The 21,489-nt window shown below is 40.0% G+C and overlaps 2 protein-coding genes across 2 annotated transcripts in view; both read right to left on the reverse strand.

Moving 5' to 3' along the window:
- The window catches only part of LOC129725692 (uncharacterized), a 239,805-nt gene that overhangs the window by 182,587 nt on the left and 35,729 nt on the right, over positions 1–21,489 (reverse strand). The gene's annotated exons all lie outside the window — the stretch shown is intronic.
- On the reverse strand, positions 17,805–19,070 carry LOC129720440 (uncharacterized). The gene is made up of 2 exons (XM_055671925.1): positions 18,726–19,070; positions 17,805–18,671 (listed from the first exon to the last, which is right to left on the reverse strand). The coding sequence occupies exons 1-2, from the start codon at positions 19,068–19,070 to the stop codon at positions 17,805–17,807; spliced, it is 1,212 nt and encodes a 403-aa protein (XP_055527900.1).

The raw sequence follows: 21,489 nt of genomic DNA on the forward strand, positions 1-21,489 counted from the left end.
GACTCTGAGCGACAAGAAGCTCCAAAGAATGCAGATGTGGAAGACCAAGGGAAAAGTTACTAGATCGCTGCGTACCGGCCAAACAGTGAAAAAGTACCTGGCGAACATGGACATACATGTCAGGAGGCGGCAGGTTCGTCCACTGGTCTCGAAGCTGCATGCAATAACGCAGCAGCAGCGGCTGAATAAGATGCTGAAGCCGATTTTTCCAGCATATCGCGACGTGGCGGAGGTGATAAATGTTGAGACCTATCTCTTCTCGAATGGCAACGACTGGCAGGGAACTTCGTTTTTAATTTTCCCCACGAAAGAAGTGAGCTCTGAGGTACAGTTCATTCCACCTAATAATTTTTCCATAAAGGTGCTGCTGTAACTGACAATCAACGAGAAGGGGATGTCAAAGCCCCTCATCTTTCGCCTCGTATTGGCCGTGAACGAGGAAATTTAAAGTAAAACGTGCCTGCCGGAGGCTGCGTCGTTCATTAAGAAATACCATAAGGGTGAAGACACGGAGCTCTGGCCGGATCTAGTGTAGGCCCACTACTCAAAGCAAACACTAGATCCGGGTTAGAGGAGATGGAGCGGCTGAAAATCTATGTGATACCAAAGTTGACGAACTCGCCCAACGTCCCCAAGTTGCGTCCCATCGAGAATTTCTGGGCAAACCTGACATCTACTCCATTAATTTTGCCGCAAAAATTGAGGAGGAATTGATGAATAATATTGTGCGATATTGTATAAAGGCTACGCCTTTGTCACCCACAGGGCTGGAATTCACCTCAGTGCAGACAGAACCACACAAATTTGTACACAACACATTTGCCATCAAACTGTGCGTGCCACTCCTGATATTTCGCTTGTGTTCTCTTCTCCCCATTCGCTCTTTTGTATTTCTTTCGCACGGAAAAAATGCGACTGAGTACACTTTGTTGCGACACCACATATTGTGTTTTACTTTGTGTGTTGCTTGGGGCAATAATTATCGGATTTTAGTATTGATTTTTTTTTTTTTTGGTTTTTGTACTTCATTTGACTCCTACTGAAATAGTTTAGGAGCTAATTTTCAATGCTGCTCAATGGGTTTTGTTTCAATACTAAAAATGGTGTCTTCCAGGAGATAGCCTCAATATGTCTCGTACATGAACAGTAGGGTGGCAAAAGAAATCGACTTTTCGAATTTCGTTTAGAAGTACGGCTCAACAGTTTTGTCTTCGAAAAAAGTTCCCATACTAAACTTTAGCTTAATCTGACTTCGGGAACACGAAAGCATTATTTTGTGACCAATGAAAAAAACACGTAGTTCATAAATTTAAAATGTATAAATGTCTTAAAAATGCATTAAACATCGAGATCTGGTTTTATCCAAAAACAATAAATGAAAAAAACCGATCGGTTAAAATATTCACTTTTCGACTGAACGAACTTCTAAATGCGACGAAAGACAATTTTTTCAATAAAACTCATTACCAACCTAATGAACGGTATCAATAGTGAATGCATGTAGCGATTGTATATGAATACCGGGACAAGAATATGTCTGGACGTGCGTAATATGTCCTAAGAAACACGTCCACGCCATTGAGAATCGTGTTTAAATAAATTCTCAAAAATGTATACGCAACGCAACGCAAACTGCTCAAACTGAAGCTCTTTGTGCTCACGCAATGTGTCACAAAAAGCAGCACAAAGTGTTGTTCCGTTCTCCCTCTTTTGAAATATTTCTCACTTGGTGATATCTTCCATAGTCATTTCGTTTTCGATCTTTCTCTTTGTGCCTGTTGGTTGTCAAAATGGGTAGGTACCGTTCTCGTTGAGCCTTGACGTAAAATTAACACCTGAGCGCAATGAGTGTGCAAATGACAGCCCTGGTCCTTACTTACTACCTTACTACCCGTTACTACCTGTTCGGGACAATAATGTGACGCTGGCCCTGCCTGTGTTTGGCATGGATTCTCATCGAGCAATTTCTATAACTTCAGCATTCTCGAAGGTTTTTTAGGCCTTCCTTTACGCGAATTGTCATCAACATCAAAGTTACCAGCATTTCCGTAAACTTTTTTCTAACTCGCGGTGCGCTTCAACCGCTGTTTTCTTCAAATGAAATGAAAAAAGTAACACCTCCCACAAATATCGATAATTTGGCACAAAGTCAAACATGTTCACACAACTAAAAGACTATGACATAAAATCGCTAACGTGTCAAAGCGGTTTGTTTACCACAAATCTCAGCTTGCTTCATGTCACTCATATTTATGATTTGTGCAACGTAAGACCAGTGATACAAACAACATAACACGTGGCGTGTCACGGTACAAAACATTTCTGGTTCTTACAAACGAAAAAAGGATGTTAAAATTACTTTTTGAGTCGACCGGTTCCGGACGCGATATTGCCCATCAATAGAACATGTCCTGTTGATGAGCAATATCATGCCTAAAACCGGTCGACTCAAAAGGTAAAAGAACCATAAGTGTTTTGTCCCGTGACACGTCGCGTGTTATGTTGGTTCAGGTCGTTTTAAATATGTCAAAATCGACTAGAACTTACTGCTGGCGAACAGTAGTGAGAACTTAGTTACGCACCTAATATTTTGAAAGTGTTGGTTTCACTTAAACCAGCACAAGCTACCCGGACGAACACATACGATTCGCATAGATTCTCTAGGATTCCTCACATTGGATTCGCGAGCGTCCTTGAAAAGGATTCCTGAAAAAAGAATCCTCAGGAATGTCCTGTATATGGCTCTAGGATTCTAGGATTCTTGAATATGAATCGTGAGTGGGAATCCTCCAGATCGTGTTTGCGATTCCTTTCACGATTCCGTCACCGAGTTAAAGGTATCCTGGGGATTCTTACTAAGGATTCTCTGCGTGTTAGTAAGGGTAGTGCTAGGTGGTCAACAGGTGGAAGTATTTTTTCGATAAGCACCTCAAAATAATGAAAGGAGGCGTAAGGGAAGTTAACCATGGAGTGCCTACAAACGATAACAATGTCCCAGCTCCAGGAACTCTGGAGATCAAACGAGAAATTGGGTCACTAAAGGACAATCGAACAGCAGGCAAGGACAGACTTTCGGAAGAGCTTCATGAATACAGCGAAGAGGCACTTGCAATGGCACTCCACTGTGTAATTTTCAAGATTTTGGGAAAAGAGAGACTACCGGAGGAATGGATTAAAGGCGTTGTCTATAAATCTACAAAACGTATAACGTTGATTAATGCCGCCTACAAAGTCTTCTTCCAAATTCTGCTTCGTCATTTTTCTCCACTTCGAAAAAGGATACGCAGGGCAGTGCCAAGCGGGCTTCACACAAGCACACGCTACTACGGATCAAATCTTCACTCTCCGGCAGATCCTCCAGAAATGCCGGGAGTACAACGTGCCCACACATCACGTCTTCGTGGACTCCAAGGCTACAGTCGATCGAGACCAGCTATGGCAAAAAATTCACGACTACGGTTCTCCGGGTGAACTGACACGACTTATCAAAGCTACCTTGTATCTAGTGATGTGCTACGTGGGCGTATCGGGGAAACTCAGAGGGTTGAGACAAGGAGATTGACCACCCTAAGCATTGTTCTACATTACTCTTGAGAGTGTAATCGGAACGAGAGGAACGATTTTCAGTAAAGGTAGCCAACTCATAGGTTTCGCAGGCGACCTCGACGTTATTACTAGGAACTTTGGGACGGCGGAAGCAATCTACACCAACCCAAAAAAAATTAATGCGTCGAAACCGAGTATAGGAAAATAAGAGGCTCGAGAGCAACCAACATTCCTCTCCCACAGACAGTGAGACAGTGGATGACGATGAACTTGAAGCGATAGCTAAGTTCCTATACTTAGGATCTCTGGTAAGGCGTCGTACACAAATTACGTAACGCATGAAGGGGGAGGGAGGGGGTTTCGTCAGCGTTACTTATTGTTGCATAGTGGGGAGGGGGGTAGTAGGGACAGTTACGTAACTACGATGCTGGCTCGAAATTCAAAATTTGACCCAGGTTGTTCAGCGTTATGTAATTTTAGGGGGGGGGGGGGTGAGTCATATCGATCGTTACTTATTGTTACATAGGGAGGGTCTAGATCTAGAGTTTTAGCGTTACGTAATTTGCGTTACGCCTAACCACTGACAATAACATAAGAAAATGAGATCCAACGACGTATACAAGCTGGAAATCTGGTCTTCGCAGGACGCTTCGATCTAGGAGCACAAGGCGCCGCACAAAACTGATGATGTACGAAACCCTAATTAGACCAGTAGTTCTCTATGGACTTGAAACCGTAACGCTGCTCACGGAGGACATACGCGCACTAGCCGGTTGTGAACGTAAAGTGTTGGGGATAATATTCGGCGAAGTACCAAAAATGGAGAGTGGCGCAGACGTATGAATCACGAGCTGCATGTACTACTTAGAGAGAGACGTTCCAACTGTGCACCTGTTGAAGGTCGGAAGGCTACCAGAGCGGGGGCCTAGTGTGGTTGGTAACGTCTCCGCCAACCACGCTCGACACCTGGGTTCGAATCTCACCGCCGACATAGGTGTCGATGGTTGTGAGGTGGCGTGATCCACTCACAACCAACCCAACTGGTCTAGATTCAATCCTAGCCGACACCGGGAGATTTTCTGAGGCGAAAAATCTCTGGGATCACGCCTTCCATCGCATGAGGAAGTAAAGCCGTTGGCGCCGGTCCGTTAATAAACGGGTCGTGAGTTAGGGTCCTGGGTGTGGAGTCGCCTCCCTGGGCGTCGGTGATTGGCCACAACAGTGGCGGAACTAGACCGACGGAAAATAAGCGAGAACAAAAAAAAAAAAAGGTCGGAAGGCTGCGATGGGCTGGACATGTCGCGAGGATGACGGACAATAATGTGGTAAAATCGGTCCTCTTCAAGGACTCCCCCCTGCATCAGAAACCGAGGGACTCAACGTGCCAGATGACTTGACCAGGTTGAAGATCAGTTTCAAGATCTACGAGTGTCGAGACGCCTAGGGAATTGGCAACGAGTGGCCCAGGACCAACGAGAGTGGAGGACGATTTTTGATACAGCACGAGCCACGCTCTAGGGTGCTGAAAAGAGTAAGTATTACTCAATTAATTTGGCTTTAAACCCTAACGTCGTATGGGTCTGATAAAAATGATCCTTATGTTTAAATATTTTCAGTTTACCATAATCATATACAATGATAACTCATGCCCAGATTTCAGATGTTTTCTTTTTTGTTCATAAAACATATCTTTGACATGACATAAGTTTTCAGATGTCCAGTAGGCTGTCCCAAAAAAAATCGATGTTGAAATAGTCAAGATGCTCAGCCCTAAATTGAAAAATAATGTTATTTATAGCATTTTTGTAGAACATTTCGACTTTCTAAAAAATTGTTTTCAGGTTGCCCAATCGTGATTTATGAAAAAATAACTTTTTTCAGCTACAAACCCACTCTTTTGCAGTTTTTTCAATTCTGTTGGATTCCTAAGTTTTTCCATATATTTTTTTTTTTTGATTTTTGTGGGGTTGTTTTTGAATATTATGCATGGTTTGGTTCAGCATTGCATTCAGCTTTTGACTCCAAGAGCCCTTTAAACAATGTCCAGGCTATTTTTTGTAGTTCCTCAGTTTTTTTTTTGCATTCATACCCTCTTTAACTCCGTCTGTGACAACTCTCTTCAGTTTCATTTTTGCCTGTACAAATAAACTTAAATTATTGAAAACAGAAAAACAAGGGGTCCAAAGCTCCTGGAAAGGAGAATGATCGTCTTAAACCCTAACCATGACTAAAGGGAGCTACGGTCAAAAATTGGTCAACTTTAATTTGCCGTATTATTTTTAACGTGTATCAAAATAATCTTGAACACCCCTCATTATACAGATGTGTGTGTATAGTATCTTGCGTTATATTTGATTTTGACAATTGCTTTTCAGTTGTTCAAATGGCGTCGAAGCAAGAGAAGCAACTACTCGCACGCCAAGTAGGCAAAATGTGGAAAAATCAACCATTATCAACGCAATGAAAGTGTTTGGAGAACGTTTGTCGACTGGAAGATAGGATCGGGGAAAAATCGAAATCCGAAGGCCGCAGAAACGACGAAAATAGTAGCCAGCAGTTTGCAGCGGAATCCCAACCTTTTCGTCCGAGTTGCCGCAAGCAAGCTGGGAGTGTCATTTACAACTGTGAATCGAGCTCAGAAGTTAGCCGGGATGTCCACTTACAAGAAGCTGGTGACTCCAAATCGTGACGATAATCAAAACATATCGGCCAGACAACGATCGCAAATGCTGTGCGTGAAGATGTTGACAAAGTTTGATTGCGTGGTACAAAATAATGAAAGTGGAAAGGTGACAGAGTTTGAAGCTGTCGAAATTTGCGAAGCAATATCTCGTGTGGCAGGTCATCTCTTCCTGTGGTTTGAAAGCCAACATTTTCATCGCGTCAACCAGGAAACTTATGTGCAAAATTGCCTGAAATACGAAACGGAACTTCAAGAAGACACGAAAGCCAGTTGTCAACGAGATGCAGTTCAAGACTAACTGGCGTTCCGCGGCGAACCGAGTGATCAAGAAAGCTGTACAAAACTTGATGGAAAGAGTTAAGAGAAAAGTTCGGGAATTCACATTCGCTGAAGAGGAAGCTTGACTTTTGAGTCGATATACTTCCTTTATTCTGTATGAAATAAACCTGATAAAAAAACATGGTTAAATTTTTGACAAAAAATTGTCCGATTTTCACAATTTTTCGTCTGGCCAGTATTTTACCATAACACCCTTTAGGCTATTCACGCGAGAAGGCTATAAGCTTAATTCGTCAACCAGTCGATTAGACTTACTGATAGGTCGTAACTAAGGTTAGGATAGGTCGCAACTTAGTGACAACAGTCGGCTAAAAAAGCGTCATCAAACACAAGCGAGCGGGGGCCTAGTGTGGTTGGTAACGTCTCCGCCAACCACGCTCGACGTCTGGGTTCGAATCCCACCGCCGACAAAGGTGTCGATGGTTGTGAGGTGGCGTGATCCACTCACAACCAACCCAACTGGTCTAGATTCAATCCTAGCCGACACCGGGAGATTTTCTGAGGCGAAAAATCTCTGGGATCACGCCTTCCATCGCATGAGGAAGTAAAGCCGTTGGCGCCGGTCCGTGAATAAACGGGTCGTGAGTTAGGGTCCTGGGTGTGGAGTCGCCTCCCTGGGCGTCGGTGATTGGCCACAACAGTGGCGGAACTAGACCGACGGAAAACAAGCGAGAACAAAAAAAAAATCAAACACAAGCGCTAAAAGCCCGACCAGCTGAAAACCTTGATACCTAGCATAAGCAGGTCCACCTGCACGACGACAAACGTCGAGGGTATCTCATATGGCAATAATGGAGGCCGCAAGCCTGTCTATCACCTCAATCGGCTATCCAGCTTCCCTACTTACTGTCGCAGTAAATGACTTACATTACAAGACCACGAAAGCTTCAACCTCAAACTGTCCGTGAACAAAACGGACAGACTGCTGTCACGTGCCCTGATGGAACGAAACACTCAGCAACCTTCGTCGGAAAGCTAGACGCATGTTCAACAGGGCTGAAATTACGTCCAACTGGGATGCTCTATGTTCTATAACCCCTCAGATCAACAATAACGAGAATCTTCAAAAGTACAAAGAAATTTGCTGTCAACTTGACGCAGCCATTAATATTGCACATGAAGAACTTAACCGTAAAATCGCACATCAAATCATGTCTTGCCCTAAGAACTTCTTCAATTACGTAAAAACCAAACTAAAAAGTAACAACTTTCCATCACGAATGCATCTTGACAGTAATTTAGGACACACTAGTAATGAAATATGTAGTCTTTTTGCCACTTTTTTCAAGAAATATACACCACATTTGAAAAAACCGACCGCACCCGCGAAAAATGCTAAATCGTAAGGGACCTAGGCGTAGTCTTAGACTCCAAACTTACATTCATAGAACATTATAATACAATAATTAACAAAGCAAAAAGTATGCTGGGCTTTATAAAACGCTTCGGTCATACTTTCCAAGACCCATACATAATCAAACTATTATATATATATATATATATATATATATATATATATATATATATATATATATATATATATATATATATATATATATATATATATATATATATATATATATATATATATATATATATATATATATATATATTATTGTAGCATTGTATGGAATCCCAATAATGTCACACATGAAGAACGCATTGAATCTGTCCAAAAACAATTTCTTTTGTACGCGCTTCGTAAGCTAAATTGGACAGCATTTCCCTTACCATCATATGAAGCACGTTGCATCATTATAGACATACAAGCACTAAAAAAACGCCGCTAACTTTCAATGATTTGCTTTATCAATGACATTGATTCTCAACGCGTGCAATCTTTTAAATTATTATCGCAACTAAATTTTTATGCACCCAGTCGTCAAGTAAGAAATCGTAAAATATTTTCGGGAAGCTCTTACAGAACAAACTACTCAAAAACTGGCCCAATAAATCGCATGATGCGTCACTATTATCTGCACTGCGAAAATATCGACATCACTATGGGCAGAAATCAAATCGAAAAACGACTAACTACTGGAAATATTATATAGAATATAAGAAAACATTGTATTATTACAACTGTAGTCTACATTTGCTTGACGAAATTAATAAATAAATAAAATCAAAAGTTCCATTCTGTGAGGACATGCAAAAAGCAAAAAGTGATGTCCAATGATCATGTGAATGGTCATGGTCAACTTAAAAAGGGGAATGGTAGTCTGACTGTTACTACCAAAAAAACGCTGGAGGTTCATATGAACATCTCACTAGTGACCTTCGGATCTAATATTGAAGAGCTATAAAACCTCGGATCCAGGCGCATGGCGTAACGTGATTCCGCAGTCATTATTCGTCAAATGTTCACGGAGACTTCCAATAACTGGAAAGTAAGCTCTTTTAAGTCTATAAAGTCACCAGAACCGGATGGCATTTTAATAATTGTCCTACAAAATCGGACGACGTACTCATGTCCATACCTCTTACGAGCTGGCTTCACTCTGAGATAATTCCCGGGTAACTGACGAAACGTTAATGTTCTGTTTACACCAAAGCCAGGCAAAAAGACGAACTATGGCCCGAAACTATGGGGTTTATAAAACTCAAGTTAACTCTTTCCGATGGAGAAAAATACGAAAAATTACATCCTCAAAATATTTCCGAAGGACTTACCCTTATGAAAACATCAATATGCATATCAACAGGGTAAATTTACTAAAAACTATCTACCTTGCTTAGTGACGAAGATCGAGAAGTCGTTGAAAAATATAGAAACCTCGGTCTGCGCTTTTCCCGATATCGAGGGAGCTTTCGATAACACGTCCTTTACAACTGTTGACACGGTTCTACAAAATAAAAAAGTGGACAATACTATGACAATACACTGCTTCTAAGCAAGAAAATCACAGCTGTATTAGGAGAAGCATCTATCACAGTAGACATAATGAGAGGATGTCCTCGGAGAGAAGTTCTCTCTCCCCTGCTATGGTCACTAGTTGTAGACATTCTCCCTAACAAGCTGACGCAGCTTAGCTATGAATTCATTGGATGTGCTGATGACTTAGGGCATCTTCAGCAGTGGTCCAAACCGTTGTTTTGTTCTATTTTTTTGATAACAAACTTAAATTCACTGCTGCACCGGTAGTGTAAATTTTGTTTTATACCAGATCTAAATTGAAAAAATTTGAAACTGGTATACGTTTTGGTCTACTTTTGTCATTTTTTTTTAACAAGAAATAGATCGTTCTAAAACCCGCTGTCGCTTTTTACGCGGGGGATACGTGCCCCGTAAAAAAAACCGCGTGAATTCCGGAATCCGCGTGAAAAAACCCACGTTAATTCTGCATTCCGAGTGAAGGGAAACCGAAATCCGCGCAAAAAAATACCGCGTATATATCCGGAATCCGCGTAAAAAACGCGTAAAAAGCGACTTTAGTGTACCTCATATTGAGCTATTTCCATATAAGCGTTTTGCGAGTGTTGGAGAATAAACAAAACAAAGATTTTTCATGACAATTCATAATTCATTTTTGTAGCTTTTCTGAAGAAGAAAATGAACAGGTTTGTCGTTTTTGGCTTCAAAGAACCAACCAGAAAAAGGGAAATTTTTTGCTATCCTCCGAAGCCCTATTTGTAGCAGAAATTTTTCGATCATACCAATCCAACCTGAGAAATGTTACTGACGCTCGTGTCAAACCGTAAAATCCATAAAGTCTTGTGGATATGAAGTGTCTTGCCAAAGTAATCGTTTAATATGCGTAAAAATTATCGAATTTCCGTTTGTTAAATATTGAGTGCTCTTTATCATAACAAGTCTCATAAACTGATAGCATCGGGTATTGAATTGTTGACAGAGTGACAGATGTCAACGGTTTAAAACAACAAGATATACAACACCGGTGCGGAGAACGAAAAGTTGGTCTATATTAGCTGGCTTTATTCAGGTTTCGCTGGTGTGAATCTAGTATAAAGTTGTTTCGAAAATAGACCACCGTTGAAAATGCCCTTAGTCCTTAACTCCATATTACCACTGAAAAAGTTATTATACTTTTCACCAAGCCAAGGACGCGTTCAATCATTTCTTACTGAATTGGGTAAAACCTTACCTAAACCTAGTACCTTTGAATCATTCTGGCTAAAAAGTTGACTACTGAATCAATAGGTAAAAATTATTTCTAGCGTTGGAATTAAAGCTAGAAAAAAGTTCAGAGAGAGTGAATCAAAACGAAATGGTACGATTACTAAAATGTTTATATCCTTTAAGTCATAGCCGAGAAAAAAAAGCTTGCGGTGTATATGAACCACATTTTACGTTTCGGTTAGCGGTCTATCGCAGTAAGAATGAGCGGGAGCGTTGTTTTGGTGAAAGACCACCATTTTCATCATTTTATGGGGCCATTTTGCCTTGATTTCAACATCCGATAGATTCATTTTTTTTACCAAATTCAAGGTAGTCGATAAACGCCTTGACAATCCCAAAAAATACTCTTCAACACTCTATAGGCCGATTGCTGCGCTGCAAAAATTCTTTTCTATAGTGCGTAATCAAAGCTATATTTTTCGTTGAAACATTGTGAACAGAAATCACATTTGTACATACATGAAGCCAACAAAACCGGAAGTATATTCAAGCAACGATAAAGTACAAATCGAATTATTATTATTATTATTAAGAGGGAATGGGTACACAGCACATATATGGCTTTTAATACCTAGTTCTATAGATACATGTTTTTACAATTCAAAATAATTTATCTACTTACAAATTATGTTAGTCTAAATTTGAGTACAGTAGGTTTCTGTTTTTGGCAACAAAATTTTAAATTTCAGTTGGCAAAACTGGAACCGTGCCAAAAAAGAAACCTTTTTTGTGATCAATAAATTCAATTTGAGACTTCAAAACTATTATGAAAATTAATTATTTATACGATTAAATGGGTTTTTAACAAAATTCGTCTTATTCGTACAGTAATAACAAATTTCAAATTTGTCGTCGCTTTTATTCTCTCGCAGCGCTTGTACAACAGTGTCTGTCACGTCAAACTCTCTGTTCCATTTGAAAGCAAATGAGTGTAAAAGACGGCTGGTTTTTAATTGCCAGACCTGTTATATCGCCAGTGCGTTGTTTACAGTTGGAGTCAAGTACACGTTGAATTTAAGTTACCCATAAATAAGAAAAATTTCACCCAAATTTCAAAAAGTTGCACGATATTTTATTGAGTAAAATTTTTACCCATTTGATGAGTAACAGCTACCGATTAGTCTTTTGATAAATTTTTAATTAATTTTCAAAATTTGAATTTTGCGCTTTGTGAAATATCACTCTAGAAGAACTGCAAATAGTCACGCTTGCTTTATTTGAAATAAATTATGAAAAACATATACTTTGCATGTAAACAAACATAAAAAAGAAGACAAAAGACCTCGTGGATGAATTCCATCGTTACAAAATTATTGACAGAACAGTCCCCTTAAACTAAGCATATGTCTAAGGAACACATAGAAGTAAATATGTTTCAAACCTGAGCAAAAGTGAAAAACTCAAACTAAGTCAACTCTGTTGTGTAGTGTTTCATTTTGAAGTGTGATGTTTGCTTGATCATTTGACAGCTTGTCAACATCCAAAAGTTATGTTTACGGTCGTAACGAGGGGTTTGAACCGACCGCAATTGAACAGTTTTTTGTGGATGACAGTTACGCTTTGATACCGTTAGCTAATATATAACGTTTCGAAGATAAACAATCGATTTCTAAACATAACAACGATGGAGATTGTTAAAGAAGGTTAATCGAACAGGAATGGGTACTTAGCGCGTAAGGTTTTCTCTCCAAATGCTCTGGTGTTCGTGCTAATATTTTGGGTTATATTGGTGAAGAAAAAAACCTTCCAGATTATTCCGGTTTCGTGTTTTATCGCAAATGTAAAAATGTAAAAATAATCAGTGTAAAAATGTATTAATGTAAAAATGTAAAAATAATCAAGAAATAATTTTATTTTCGCTTCTGGGATAGTTGTAGCCATGGTTACAAGAATGAAACTTTGTCAAACGATGGAAAAGTGTACCGAAAAGTCATTTAATGATAAATAGTATTTGGATGAATTTTGAGCCGAACATGACTTAATTTAGGATTTATTATAAGAACGGGCATATATCACTTTTAGGTGGGTTATTCTATGCAAAAATATGCCCAGCTCCTCTCATAAGTTTTTGTTATCACCAGAGCCGGATTTGGGCGCTGGAGGGCCCGGGGCAGATTTTTTCGTGGGGCCTGTTTTTGTTGTGCTACGCCTTCACAACCGCTAGAAGGTAACGAGCAAAAAAGGTCTTCACCTCGTCTAGGGGGAGCCCTCGAGTCGAGAGGCCTGGGGCATTTGCTCCCTTGGTTCCCCTCAAATCCGGGCCTGGTTATCACTATATGATACGTTTTCAGTGCAAAAAAAAAATATTAAAATAATTATGATCAGGTTTGATGTTCTAAGTGTTCCACTGTGCGGCATATCAATAGTGTTGGTAGTTGAGCTCGTTAGAAACCATCAGGCGTAAGATGTTTTCAGTTTCAGTTGAATCAGTTTCAACCTAGAACGGGTGTTAAAATCAGCTCAGTTTGTTGTGTAAATCATTGTATACTATGTACTAAAAAATGTTGCCAAAAACGGAACCCTTTGTTGCCAAAATCGGAGTGTGCCAAAAACGGAGCATGCCAAAAACGGAAACCTACTGTATCTAGTTTTGTTTCTTTAATAAATTTAATTAAGTTTTCAACACTTGTGAGATCGTCTCCTAAGCTTGAACTACTAATGCCGAATTTTTGTCTGGCTTGTGTATATAGAGTGCAGTCATCTAGAATATGCTTTACTGAAAGATCTGACTTACAGTTTTCACATCGTGGGCATGAAGATTTATCGAAAAGGTAACTATGAGTCATCAAGGTATGGCCAATTCTCATTCTCGTTAAGATTATTGATTCTTTTCGCGAATTTCGGTGTGAAGTGGGCCACTTGAAGGGTGTTGTTTTTATAGTTTGTAATTTGTTTTCAGTTGTGTTATTCCATGTATTTAACCAAAATTCTTTTATTTTTGCTTTCATTTGAGCTTTGCCGCTATATACGTCCAGAAAAGGGTTGTTGATATCCAACTCAATTGATTTTTTAGCCAGATCATCGACTATTTCATTCACAGATATACTGGAATAACTTGGAACCCACAGGAAATTTATTATTTTGCCTATACCATTTGCGATTTTTAGGTCGTCATGGACTTTCTGAATAATTGGATTATCGCTGAATGTATCTTCGATAGCCTTCAATGAAGCTAAAGAATCGGATACAATTAGGGCTTTGGTAATGGAATGTGTTTTAACTATATATTTAACACTGTGAAGAATTGCGGGTGCAAGATGTTCTTGGTATTGATACGAAGTATTTGATTTATCCCAGCGATTTAGCGTTAGGTCTATGTTTGGTTTGGTTCCGGGCCATGGAAAAATCGAGTGGAAACCACGACTGAGAACGTTTTCAATGTTTAATTGATATCTATTCATAGTTTCGAAGTATCGTACATGAAAGGGACGAGCTAATCGCGGTCGAGAAGCAAAGCTATTCATGATTTCCTTATTATTCATGGTAGAAAATAGAGGGTGATTCACGAGTGATCGTATTTTGTTTCCATAGATAACTGTATGCAAATCTCTTCGGAGCGCTAATGGAACCATTCCTAAGTCAGCCAGAATGCTGAGAACCGGACTAGTTCTGAAAGCTCCTGTAGCCAATCTTATTCCCAAGTTATGAACAGAGTCGAATTGTTTCAAAACTGTTTTTCGAGCTGTAGAGTAGAGCATTGACACATAATCCAATCTCGAAAGGACAAGCGTTTTATGCAATGTGAGAAGAGTTTTTCGATCGGATCCCCAGTTTGTGTTTGTCAGAGCCCCTATTATTTTGATTGCTGCCATTGAATAACCTTTTAGTTGTTTGATATGAGTATTCCAGGTCAACTTCGATTCAAATGTCATTCCCAATAATTTGTGGAAATCAACTATTTTCAGTTTTTGTCCATTCAGGAAGAGTAATGGGTTGGACGAGCATGACGTTTGCCTGCAAAAGTGTATGACTTTCGTTTTTACTATAGAAAATTTGAAACCAGTATGATTGCTCCATTGTTAAAGGTTATTTAAAAGTGACTGTAATATCTGTTGAATTTCTTTCAATGATTTTTCTCGGAGAAAAGTCACTACGTCATCCGCGAAAATCAGTTTTCTAATAGGGGGAGGGAAATATCTCCTAATAGAATTCATTGCGACCAGAAATAATGTTACACTTACCACTGCTCCTTGAGGAACTCCATTTTCTTGGCTACGGTAGAGGTCGTGTTTCCAACACTTACACGGAATCGCCGTTCTCGTAAAAAAATTTCTACAAATCTTAGCATATTTCCTCTGATTCCGTAATCAGAGAATAGTTTAACAATCATGTAGTTCCATGCAGTATCGTACGCTTTTTCCAAGTCAAAAAGATGCACACTAAGTGCTCCTTGTTGGCAAAGGCCGTTTTAATTGTTGATTCTAAAGTAATTAAATTGTCCATCGTGTTTCGAAATTTACGAAACCCTGATTGATCCGAATTGAATATTCCGTTAGATTCCAAATACCATGTTAGTCTTTTATTGACCATTTTTTCCATTATTTTACACAAACAGCATGTCAGAGGTATCGGTCGGTAGTTTAGTCTAGAAAATTCAGGAGAGTAGTGTTCTGTCCTGGAAGTAAACGAAAATGTGTTTGCGAGTGCTTCAGCGATATCATTTTGGTTTGTTAAAATATCATTGTCAACTTTTAGTGTTGTAATTGTTCGAGGTTTCATTTTTCCACTGATATTTTGAATTTTTGCCCACACCTCTTTCCATGGGTGTTGACGTTGATAGTAGGTACGAACTTAGACCATGATTCACGTTGAGCTTTTCTGATATCTCGCCTAGCCTTTGCCCGCGAGATTTTATACTCAGCCTCATTCGCAGCAGTCATGTATTTGTTGAACTTCTTCGACCACCATGGGGGTTTAACTCTTTTGATTTCGCTAGAAGTCATCGGAATGGTCTGTTTGACAGCGTCTACGAGACAAGCAGTAGAATTCTCTATTTTTTGCAACACATCGCCAGGCTGATCATAATCAGCATTTAGGGAAACTAAACGTTGATAGTTCGGCCAGTCAGCCGCTTGCGTGATACAACGAGGGCGTCTCGTAATGTCGAGATTCCGTTGGAGGGGTTTAAGGATAATAGGAAAGTGATCGCTCGAGCAAAGATCTGAATGCACTTGCCAGGAAAAATGGGAAAGGAGACAAGGAGAACCAAATGACAAATCAATGGCTGAGTATGAATTATTGGCCACATTATAATGGTTTGGTGTGCCATCATTTAAAATATTGAAATTATGTTGTTCGATTACATTTTCTATAATTCTGCCCCTTGAACTTATACTAGTACTACCCCAAATAGTGTTATGTGCATTGCAATCAGTTGTTACTAAGTATGGCACTGGAAGTTGTTTCAAGAGATCATTAAGATCAGTATCAGTAACAGTTTTGTTCGGTGGTAGATAAAGGTTACAAATAGTCATCTGGATTGGAAAAGTAATCATAACTGCTACAGCTTGAAATTCTGTACGCAAGTCAATTTCATCTGAGAAAAAAGTTTCGTGAACTGCGATTGCTACGCCTCCTGATGCTCTCAAATAAAATTGGTCAAGTTTATAATGAATGTTAAAGTTATTAAGCGTAGGTATTCGAGCATGATCGAAATGAGTTTCTTGAATCGAGATAACATACGGGCTATACTCGCTGATTAGTAGCTTAAGTTCATTGAAGTTGTTATAAAAACCATTTGCATTCCAATTAATTATTTGTCTATCCATAATATAAAAGTATAGTGTTTGAATAAAGAAACTCAGGAGACGATCTTTACAATTCTTTGAAGTTGTCTTTACCGACAAACATCGACACACTGATTGCCTGCGATATTATAGACACGTTTTCTCTAAACGTGTCTTCAAAAATTTCTTGTGTTGGTGTTAATGTTACATCTTGTGATACTGTTTCACTAGGGGTTAGATTGTTGTGTTGAATGTTATTGTTTTCTCTCATTTCAATTAAACTACCGTGCTGGATCGAAACCCGTACAGTATGGAAATCCGTACACCTTGACGTTTTTCTTCAATTTTAAGCATTATAAAAATAAAAATTCATATAATAGTTACATGTACATGTCCGTTGAGCTGTTGGCCTTCTGTTAAATTAAACTATGCGTAGGTAGGCCATGAAATAAAAATAATAAAAATAAAAAATCAATCGTGTATCGGTTTCAGTTGTCATTTCGTTGTATCGTTAGAGAATTTATTAAGAAAACGTTCTTCAGATGAAAACGTTTTTCAAGTGGGATTACGTGTTTTACTGAATCTTCTTGAAATTGACGTGTTTTACTGAATCTTCTTGAAATTGATGGAAAAGGTAAGTCTTCGTCATTTCTGAGCTGTATATTGTCTGGTGAATAGTGTAAATTGTATTTATTCAACAAAAACTGTGCCGTACGGATTTTGATCCTTGTTAATTGCTTGAATCGAAATCTGTACAGCGTGTGTATCATGCATATATTGTTGAACTTTCTTCTTGTTTTCAGCATATATTGGAAGAAAACAAGTATAAATATACGGCAAACAATTTCGAAGGAGCTGTGACTGAGGTGCGCTAGGGAAAGTCGTACCGAGAAGCTTCGAAAGGTTCCGGCGTTCCGGTTGCTACAATAAGGGGTGCCGCAACGTAACGCTACGAAAAATTGCACTATTTATTATTTAAAAAAATAGAAAACCGTGTGAAACTTTAGGATCAAATTGATCCTCAAAATATATTTATTCATAAATTTAAAGATAAATTATAAATAAAAGATGTTCATTCATGTACTTCTATATCTATACGGATTTTGATTTATTTCTGTATGGACTCTAATCCAGTCTATATCGCGTGTGTGCGGATTTCAATTCAAAAGTGTACGGGTTTTGATTCAGACAAAAAACTGTGTACGGATTTCGATTCAAAACATGTTCAATTAAAACATGATTTTTTCGAGTTTCAGAGTGATTTTAATCATTTCGCTTGAAAATAGTGATAAAATATAAGTAAACATGCCAGTTTAAAGCAATATGTGATTTCTTGATTTTCTATTGACCGTCGAAGATTATCATGTGCTTAGGTGTACGGATTTCGGTCCAGCACGGTATTTGTCTTATCGTATTTTAGTGATGTTAGTTTACCTTCGGTTGCTTCTGTTGCCAAGTTACGAGTTTGTTTTACTGCACTTTGTTTCCTTGCGCCGATTAGGTTGTCGTCTTTATTAGCATCTGTAGCTCGATTTATCGGTTGCATTATCGATAATTGGTCATGGTTGATACGTTGAGTAGTCGCAGCGGTAGCATCATCAGCAGCACCGCCATTATTCTCATTGGTAGCTTCAGGTCTCGTTCTTCTGATGGCCGGATGTTGAACAATTTCAGCAAAGCTTTTCGTCAGACGTGGTTGAGATGGATTCGGGGCCTGAAGACGTCGTTTACGGGTGGCTTTTCGTATGGAGATCTTCTCAGTTACTCTCAGTTTCTGGATCTCACATTCATCTTCGTAAATTGGACATTCCTTTGAAAGAGCATGGTGTTCTTGACGGCAATTCACACATACTACTGATGTTGAACAGCTTCCTGCGTGGTAGAGATTCGCGCATTTAGCACAGATCCGGTTTCCTCTGCAACGTTTTTTACTGTGGCCAAACTGAAGGCAGTTAAAGCAGCTCAAGGGAGACGGAACATACTGTTTCACTCTGCAGTTGTAGAAACCGATGTTTGTAGTTGTTGGTAGTTGTCCCAGGTGGAAAATTAGTACGAAAGTAGATGATGGTATCGATTTTCCGTCCATGATGCGATCCTTGAACCGTCTGATTTCAACCACGTATTCGGCTTCAAGTTCTTCCAAGATTTCTTCATCTTTGCGGTACTTGAAGTCGCGACAGTTTATCACTCCCTTGGTAAAATTGAGGGTTGGATGTTCTTCGATCTTGATACCATACTTTCCACACAGAACTGTTTATTTCAACAATTTTTCCGCCTGTTGTCTATCCACCGACTTTAACATCAGTTTCCCTTCTCGCATCCGACTAATTGTAACGTTAGGAGTAATTTGATCAATTGCCTTTTTAATGAAAAATGGCGACACCTTCTCCATTGTTTCAGCTTCATCTGTATGAGTCGGTATTAAGTAGCGTGATCCATTGTTTCCTTCCAGTCGCGCTTCCTTTGCAAACATCTTCTCCTGTAACTCGTTCCTGATAATTCCACGTTTCTTCTGTTTCTGAGTCATTCCAGCCGTTGTTCGCTTTTTCATTTCATGGTCGTCGATATCTGCTAATTGGCTACATCTAGACCCAGACATCCATGATGACTCTCCGCCAACAGGGTCGTCCGCCATGACGCCCGACGAATTTGTTCTTTGTGCACAATAGTTTTGCAATGAACTGTATAAACTTTATAGAACAATAGAGAGAAGAAAAACGAAAGATTCCAACAATAGAAGTTTTGATTTGTAGAGCTCGCTGAAGAGATGCTTATCGCACGAGTGCCAAAACCAAACTGACAAATCGAATTATTGTGAATAACTTGAAAATAAACCTATGCATACCTTTTAAGAGTCTCTTCAACCTTGCAACTACAGAGCTACCCAACTACACTGTTTAGATCTTTGAATGGATACAGACTAGCGAATTAATTAATTCAACTTGAGCAAAGAAATTCGTTCAAACAGCATAAGTATCTACAAAGTAAATCATTATTTACTTTACAATTCTAGACCGCCTCTTCAGGATTCCTTTCCTAGACTTCAAGTGAGAAAACTCGTGTAAGGAAAGGAATAAATCTGGGTCAATAGCCAAGGCAAACACCGGGGCTAGTCTGGAGATTCATTTCCCGGCAATCAAGAACAAGCGCATACGTGTGTGTCTGTGTACGCTTGTGTACTCCCATCTGATCCAATCTCTCGACTTGGCAGAGAGCGGGCGTTTTTTTCGAAATAAAATAAAAATCTTCACACAGCCAGAGACCGAGATCCTTTCTGACAATTACCAGTCCGCTTCATATCCGTTTGATGGGCTGTAAGCCTTCGCCGCTCGTTCTCGTAAATTCAACTACTGGCCTTAATCCACTGGAACGAATAGATAAAGTCGAATGGAATGAGGCCATTCCCTGGGTGCCATCCGTGCTAGCACTGGTGCTACTGCACTGGGCATGCCATACGATGTCGGGTGCTCTCCCGCTGACCGCTTGTCTGTCTGCACGGAAGTCGGACAATGCCATCATGGCGTTGGTATGCCTCGGTCCGGCCGGAATCGATTTGCCCACGAGGATGTGGAAGCGTCACCGACGGCGGGTTAGGCGAGGGTGTTTCCATAGAACATTCTGTTTCAAGTATCCAGCAGAATCTCGACTTACGAATGCAGAGAGAAAGGAAACAGATATGACCTCACTCTATGCATCGCCCACTCTGGCCGGAGCGTTACGAGCGGTCACAGCGTGAGATGGACGAAGGATAACGTTCGCTCTGTTTCCCTTCGGTTGTTATTTATTGCCGGAAAATCTTTATCCGCTTTTCATTATTTTTTCTCAGTTCTCGCTTTACCCGCTTCGTTCGGCTCCGGAAGCGGGGTTTGGAAAGCACCGAGCCGCGCGTCCTTTCGGCAAATGCATTCGTGTCTTCGAAAGGATTTGGCCATCTTAGCGGCGAGTTGTAATCCGTGTTGGTGAGGCAGCGAAGGCACTGTGTCGTCTGCAATGCGATGCACTAATCTCGGAAGTGAATCTAATGATCATTAGTTAGGGGAGCTTTGCATGAAAGGAGCAATATATTTGGGATTTAGTTGTTATATAACGGTTTCTGTGAGGTTTACAGGTAGTACTAGTGGGGATTTAATTTAGCTTTAAATTTATGTGCCCATACAGGTTCAAAATGCAAAAGCATGATAATGAATTTCAGTTTAATGCTTGGAAGCTCGTAGAACAGCAGTCAAACATTAACTGGGAATGTTAAATGACTTTGTCAATGTCCTCCAGTGTTCCTTCAGTGTAGTGTAATAAACATTACTCAGCAAGTTCGTCATAATATCGTAAAACTTCGTTATAGAATCCTTATGAACGTTGTTCTCTCTTCTTTTTCGCGCCATTTAAGTTGTTTCAGACATCCGCAGGAGCACATTCAAAAACACGTCCGTCATGGTGGTGAATAATTTTTTACGAAAATTACCCAACCTTGGTCTGTGTTTCGAACGACTTGGCAGGCCTTACAATTGTTTGCGACCCACAACGTTTATTTATTTCACCAATTACCTTGAACAAAACGGTACTGCCTGACAGGAATACACAATTCGCCCAGCGTTCGCTCGGGTCGGTGCGGCAGCAGCGGCGACAGCCCCATCTGGCTTTATCCAGTAAGTAATTTTCTACCGAATCCTCCCTTCCGTTCCATTGCCATTTTCAAGCAGAGTTAGGGCTTCCGCCTGTACGACAAAACCCTCCAGAAAACGGCAACCTTTAATAAAGCCAAATATTTTAATGAGTTTCTGATTCAAGGCTACAGCCACCGACAATGGAACAACGGATCAACCGAGGCGACATGCTTTAATTCAAAACTTCCGTGCAGTTTCCCACTGCCGTGTGCCGTCTCCACTCCCTTTATACGGCGGTTGCAAGTTTTTTACATCCACAGTTCTGAAGCTCCCCTTGCAGTGCTTTGCCAGGAACCAGCTCTACAGCTTCAGTAGCTGCGAGGCTTTCCCTTAGCCGAGCGATGAATGCGGATAAGAAAGCGCCACGTTATACGAGCACGCCGCCGTCTCTTC

The sequence above is a fragment of the Wyeomyia smithii genome, chromosome 2 (assembly GCF_029784165.1).
Source record: "Wyeomyia smithii strain HCP4-BCI-WySm-NY-G18 chromosome 2, ASM2978416v1, whole genome shotgun sequence".
Classification (NCBI taxonomy): domain Eukaryota; kingdom Metazoa; phylum Arthropoda; class Insecta; order Diptera; family Culicidae; genus Wyeomyia; species Wyeomyia smithii.

Excerpts from the sequence above, each read along its gene's own strand:
- LOC129720440 (XM_055671925.1), bottom strand. The coding sequence starts at position 19,070 with ATGGCGGACGACCCTGTTGGCGGAGAGTCATCATGGATGTCTGGGTCT. Across the intron at positions 18,672-18,725 it reads GGAAACTGATGTTAAAGTCG|TATGGTATCAAGATCGAAGA; the intron begins GTGGATAGACAA and ends CTGTGTGGAAAG.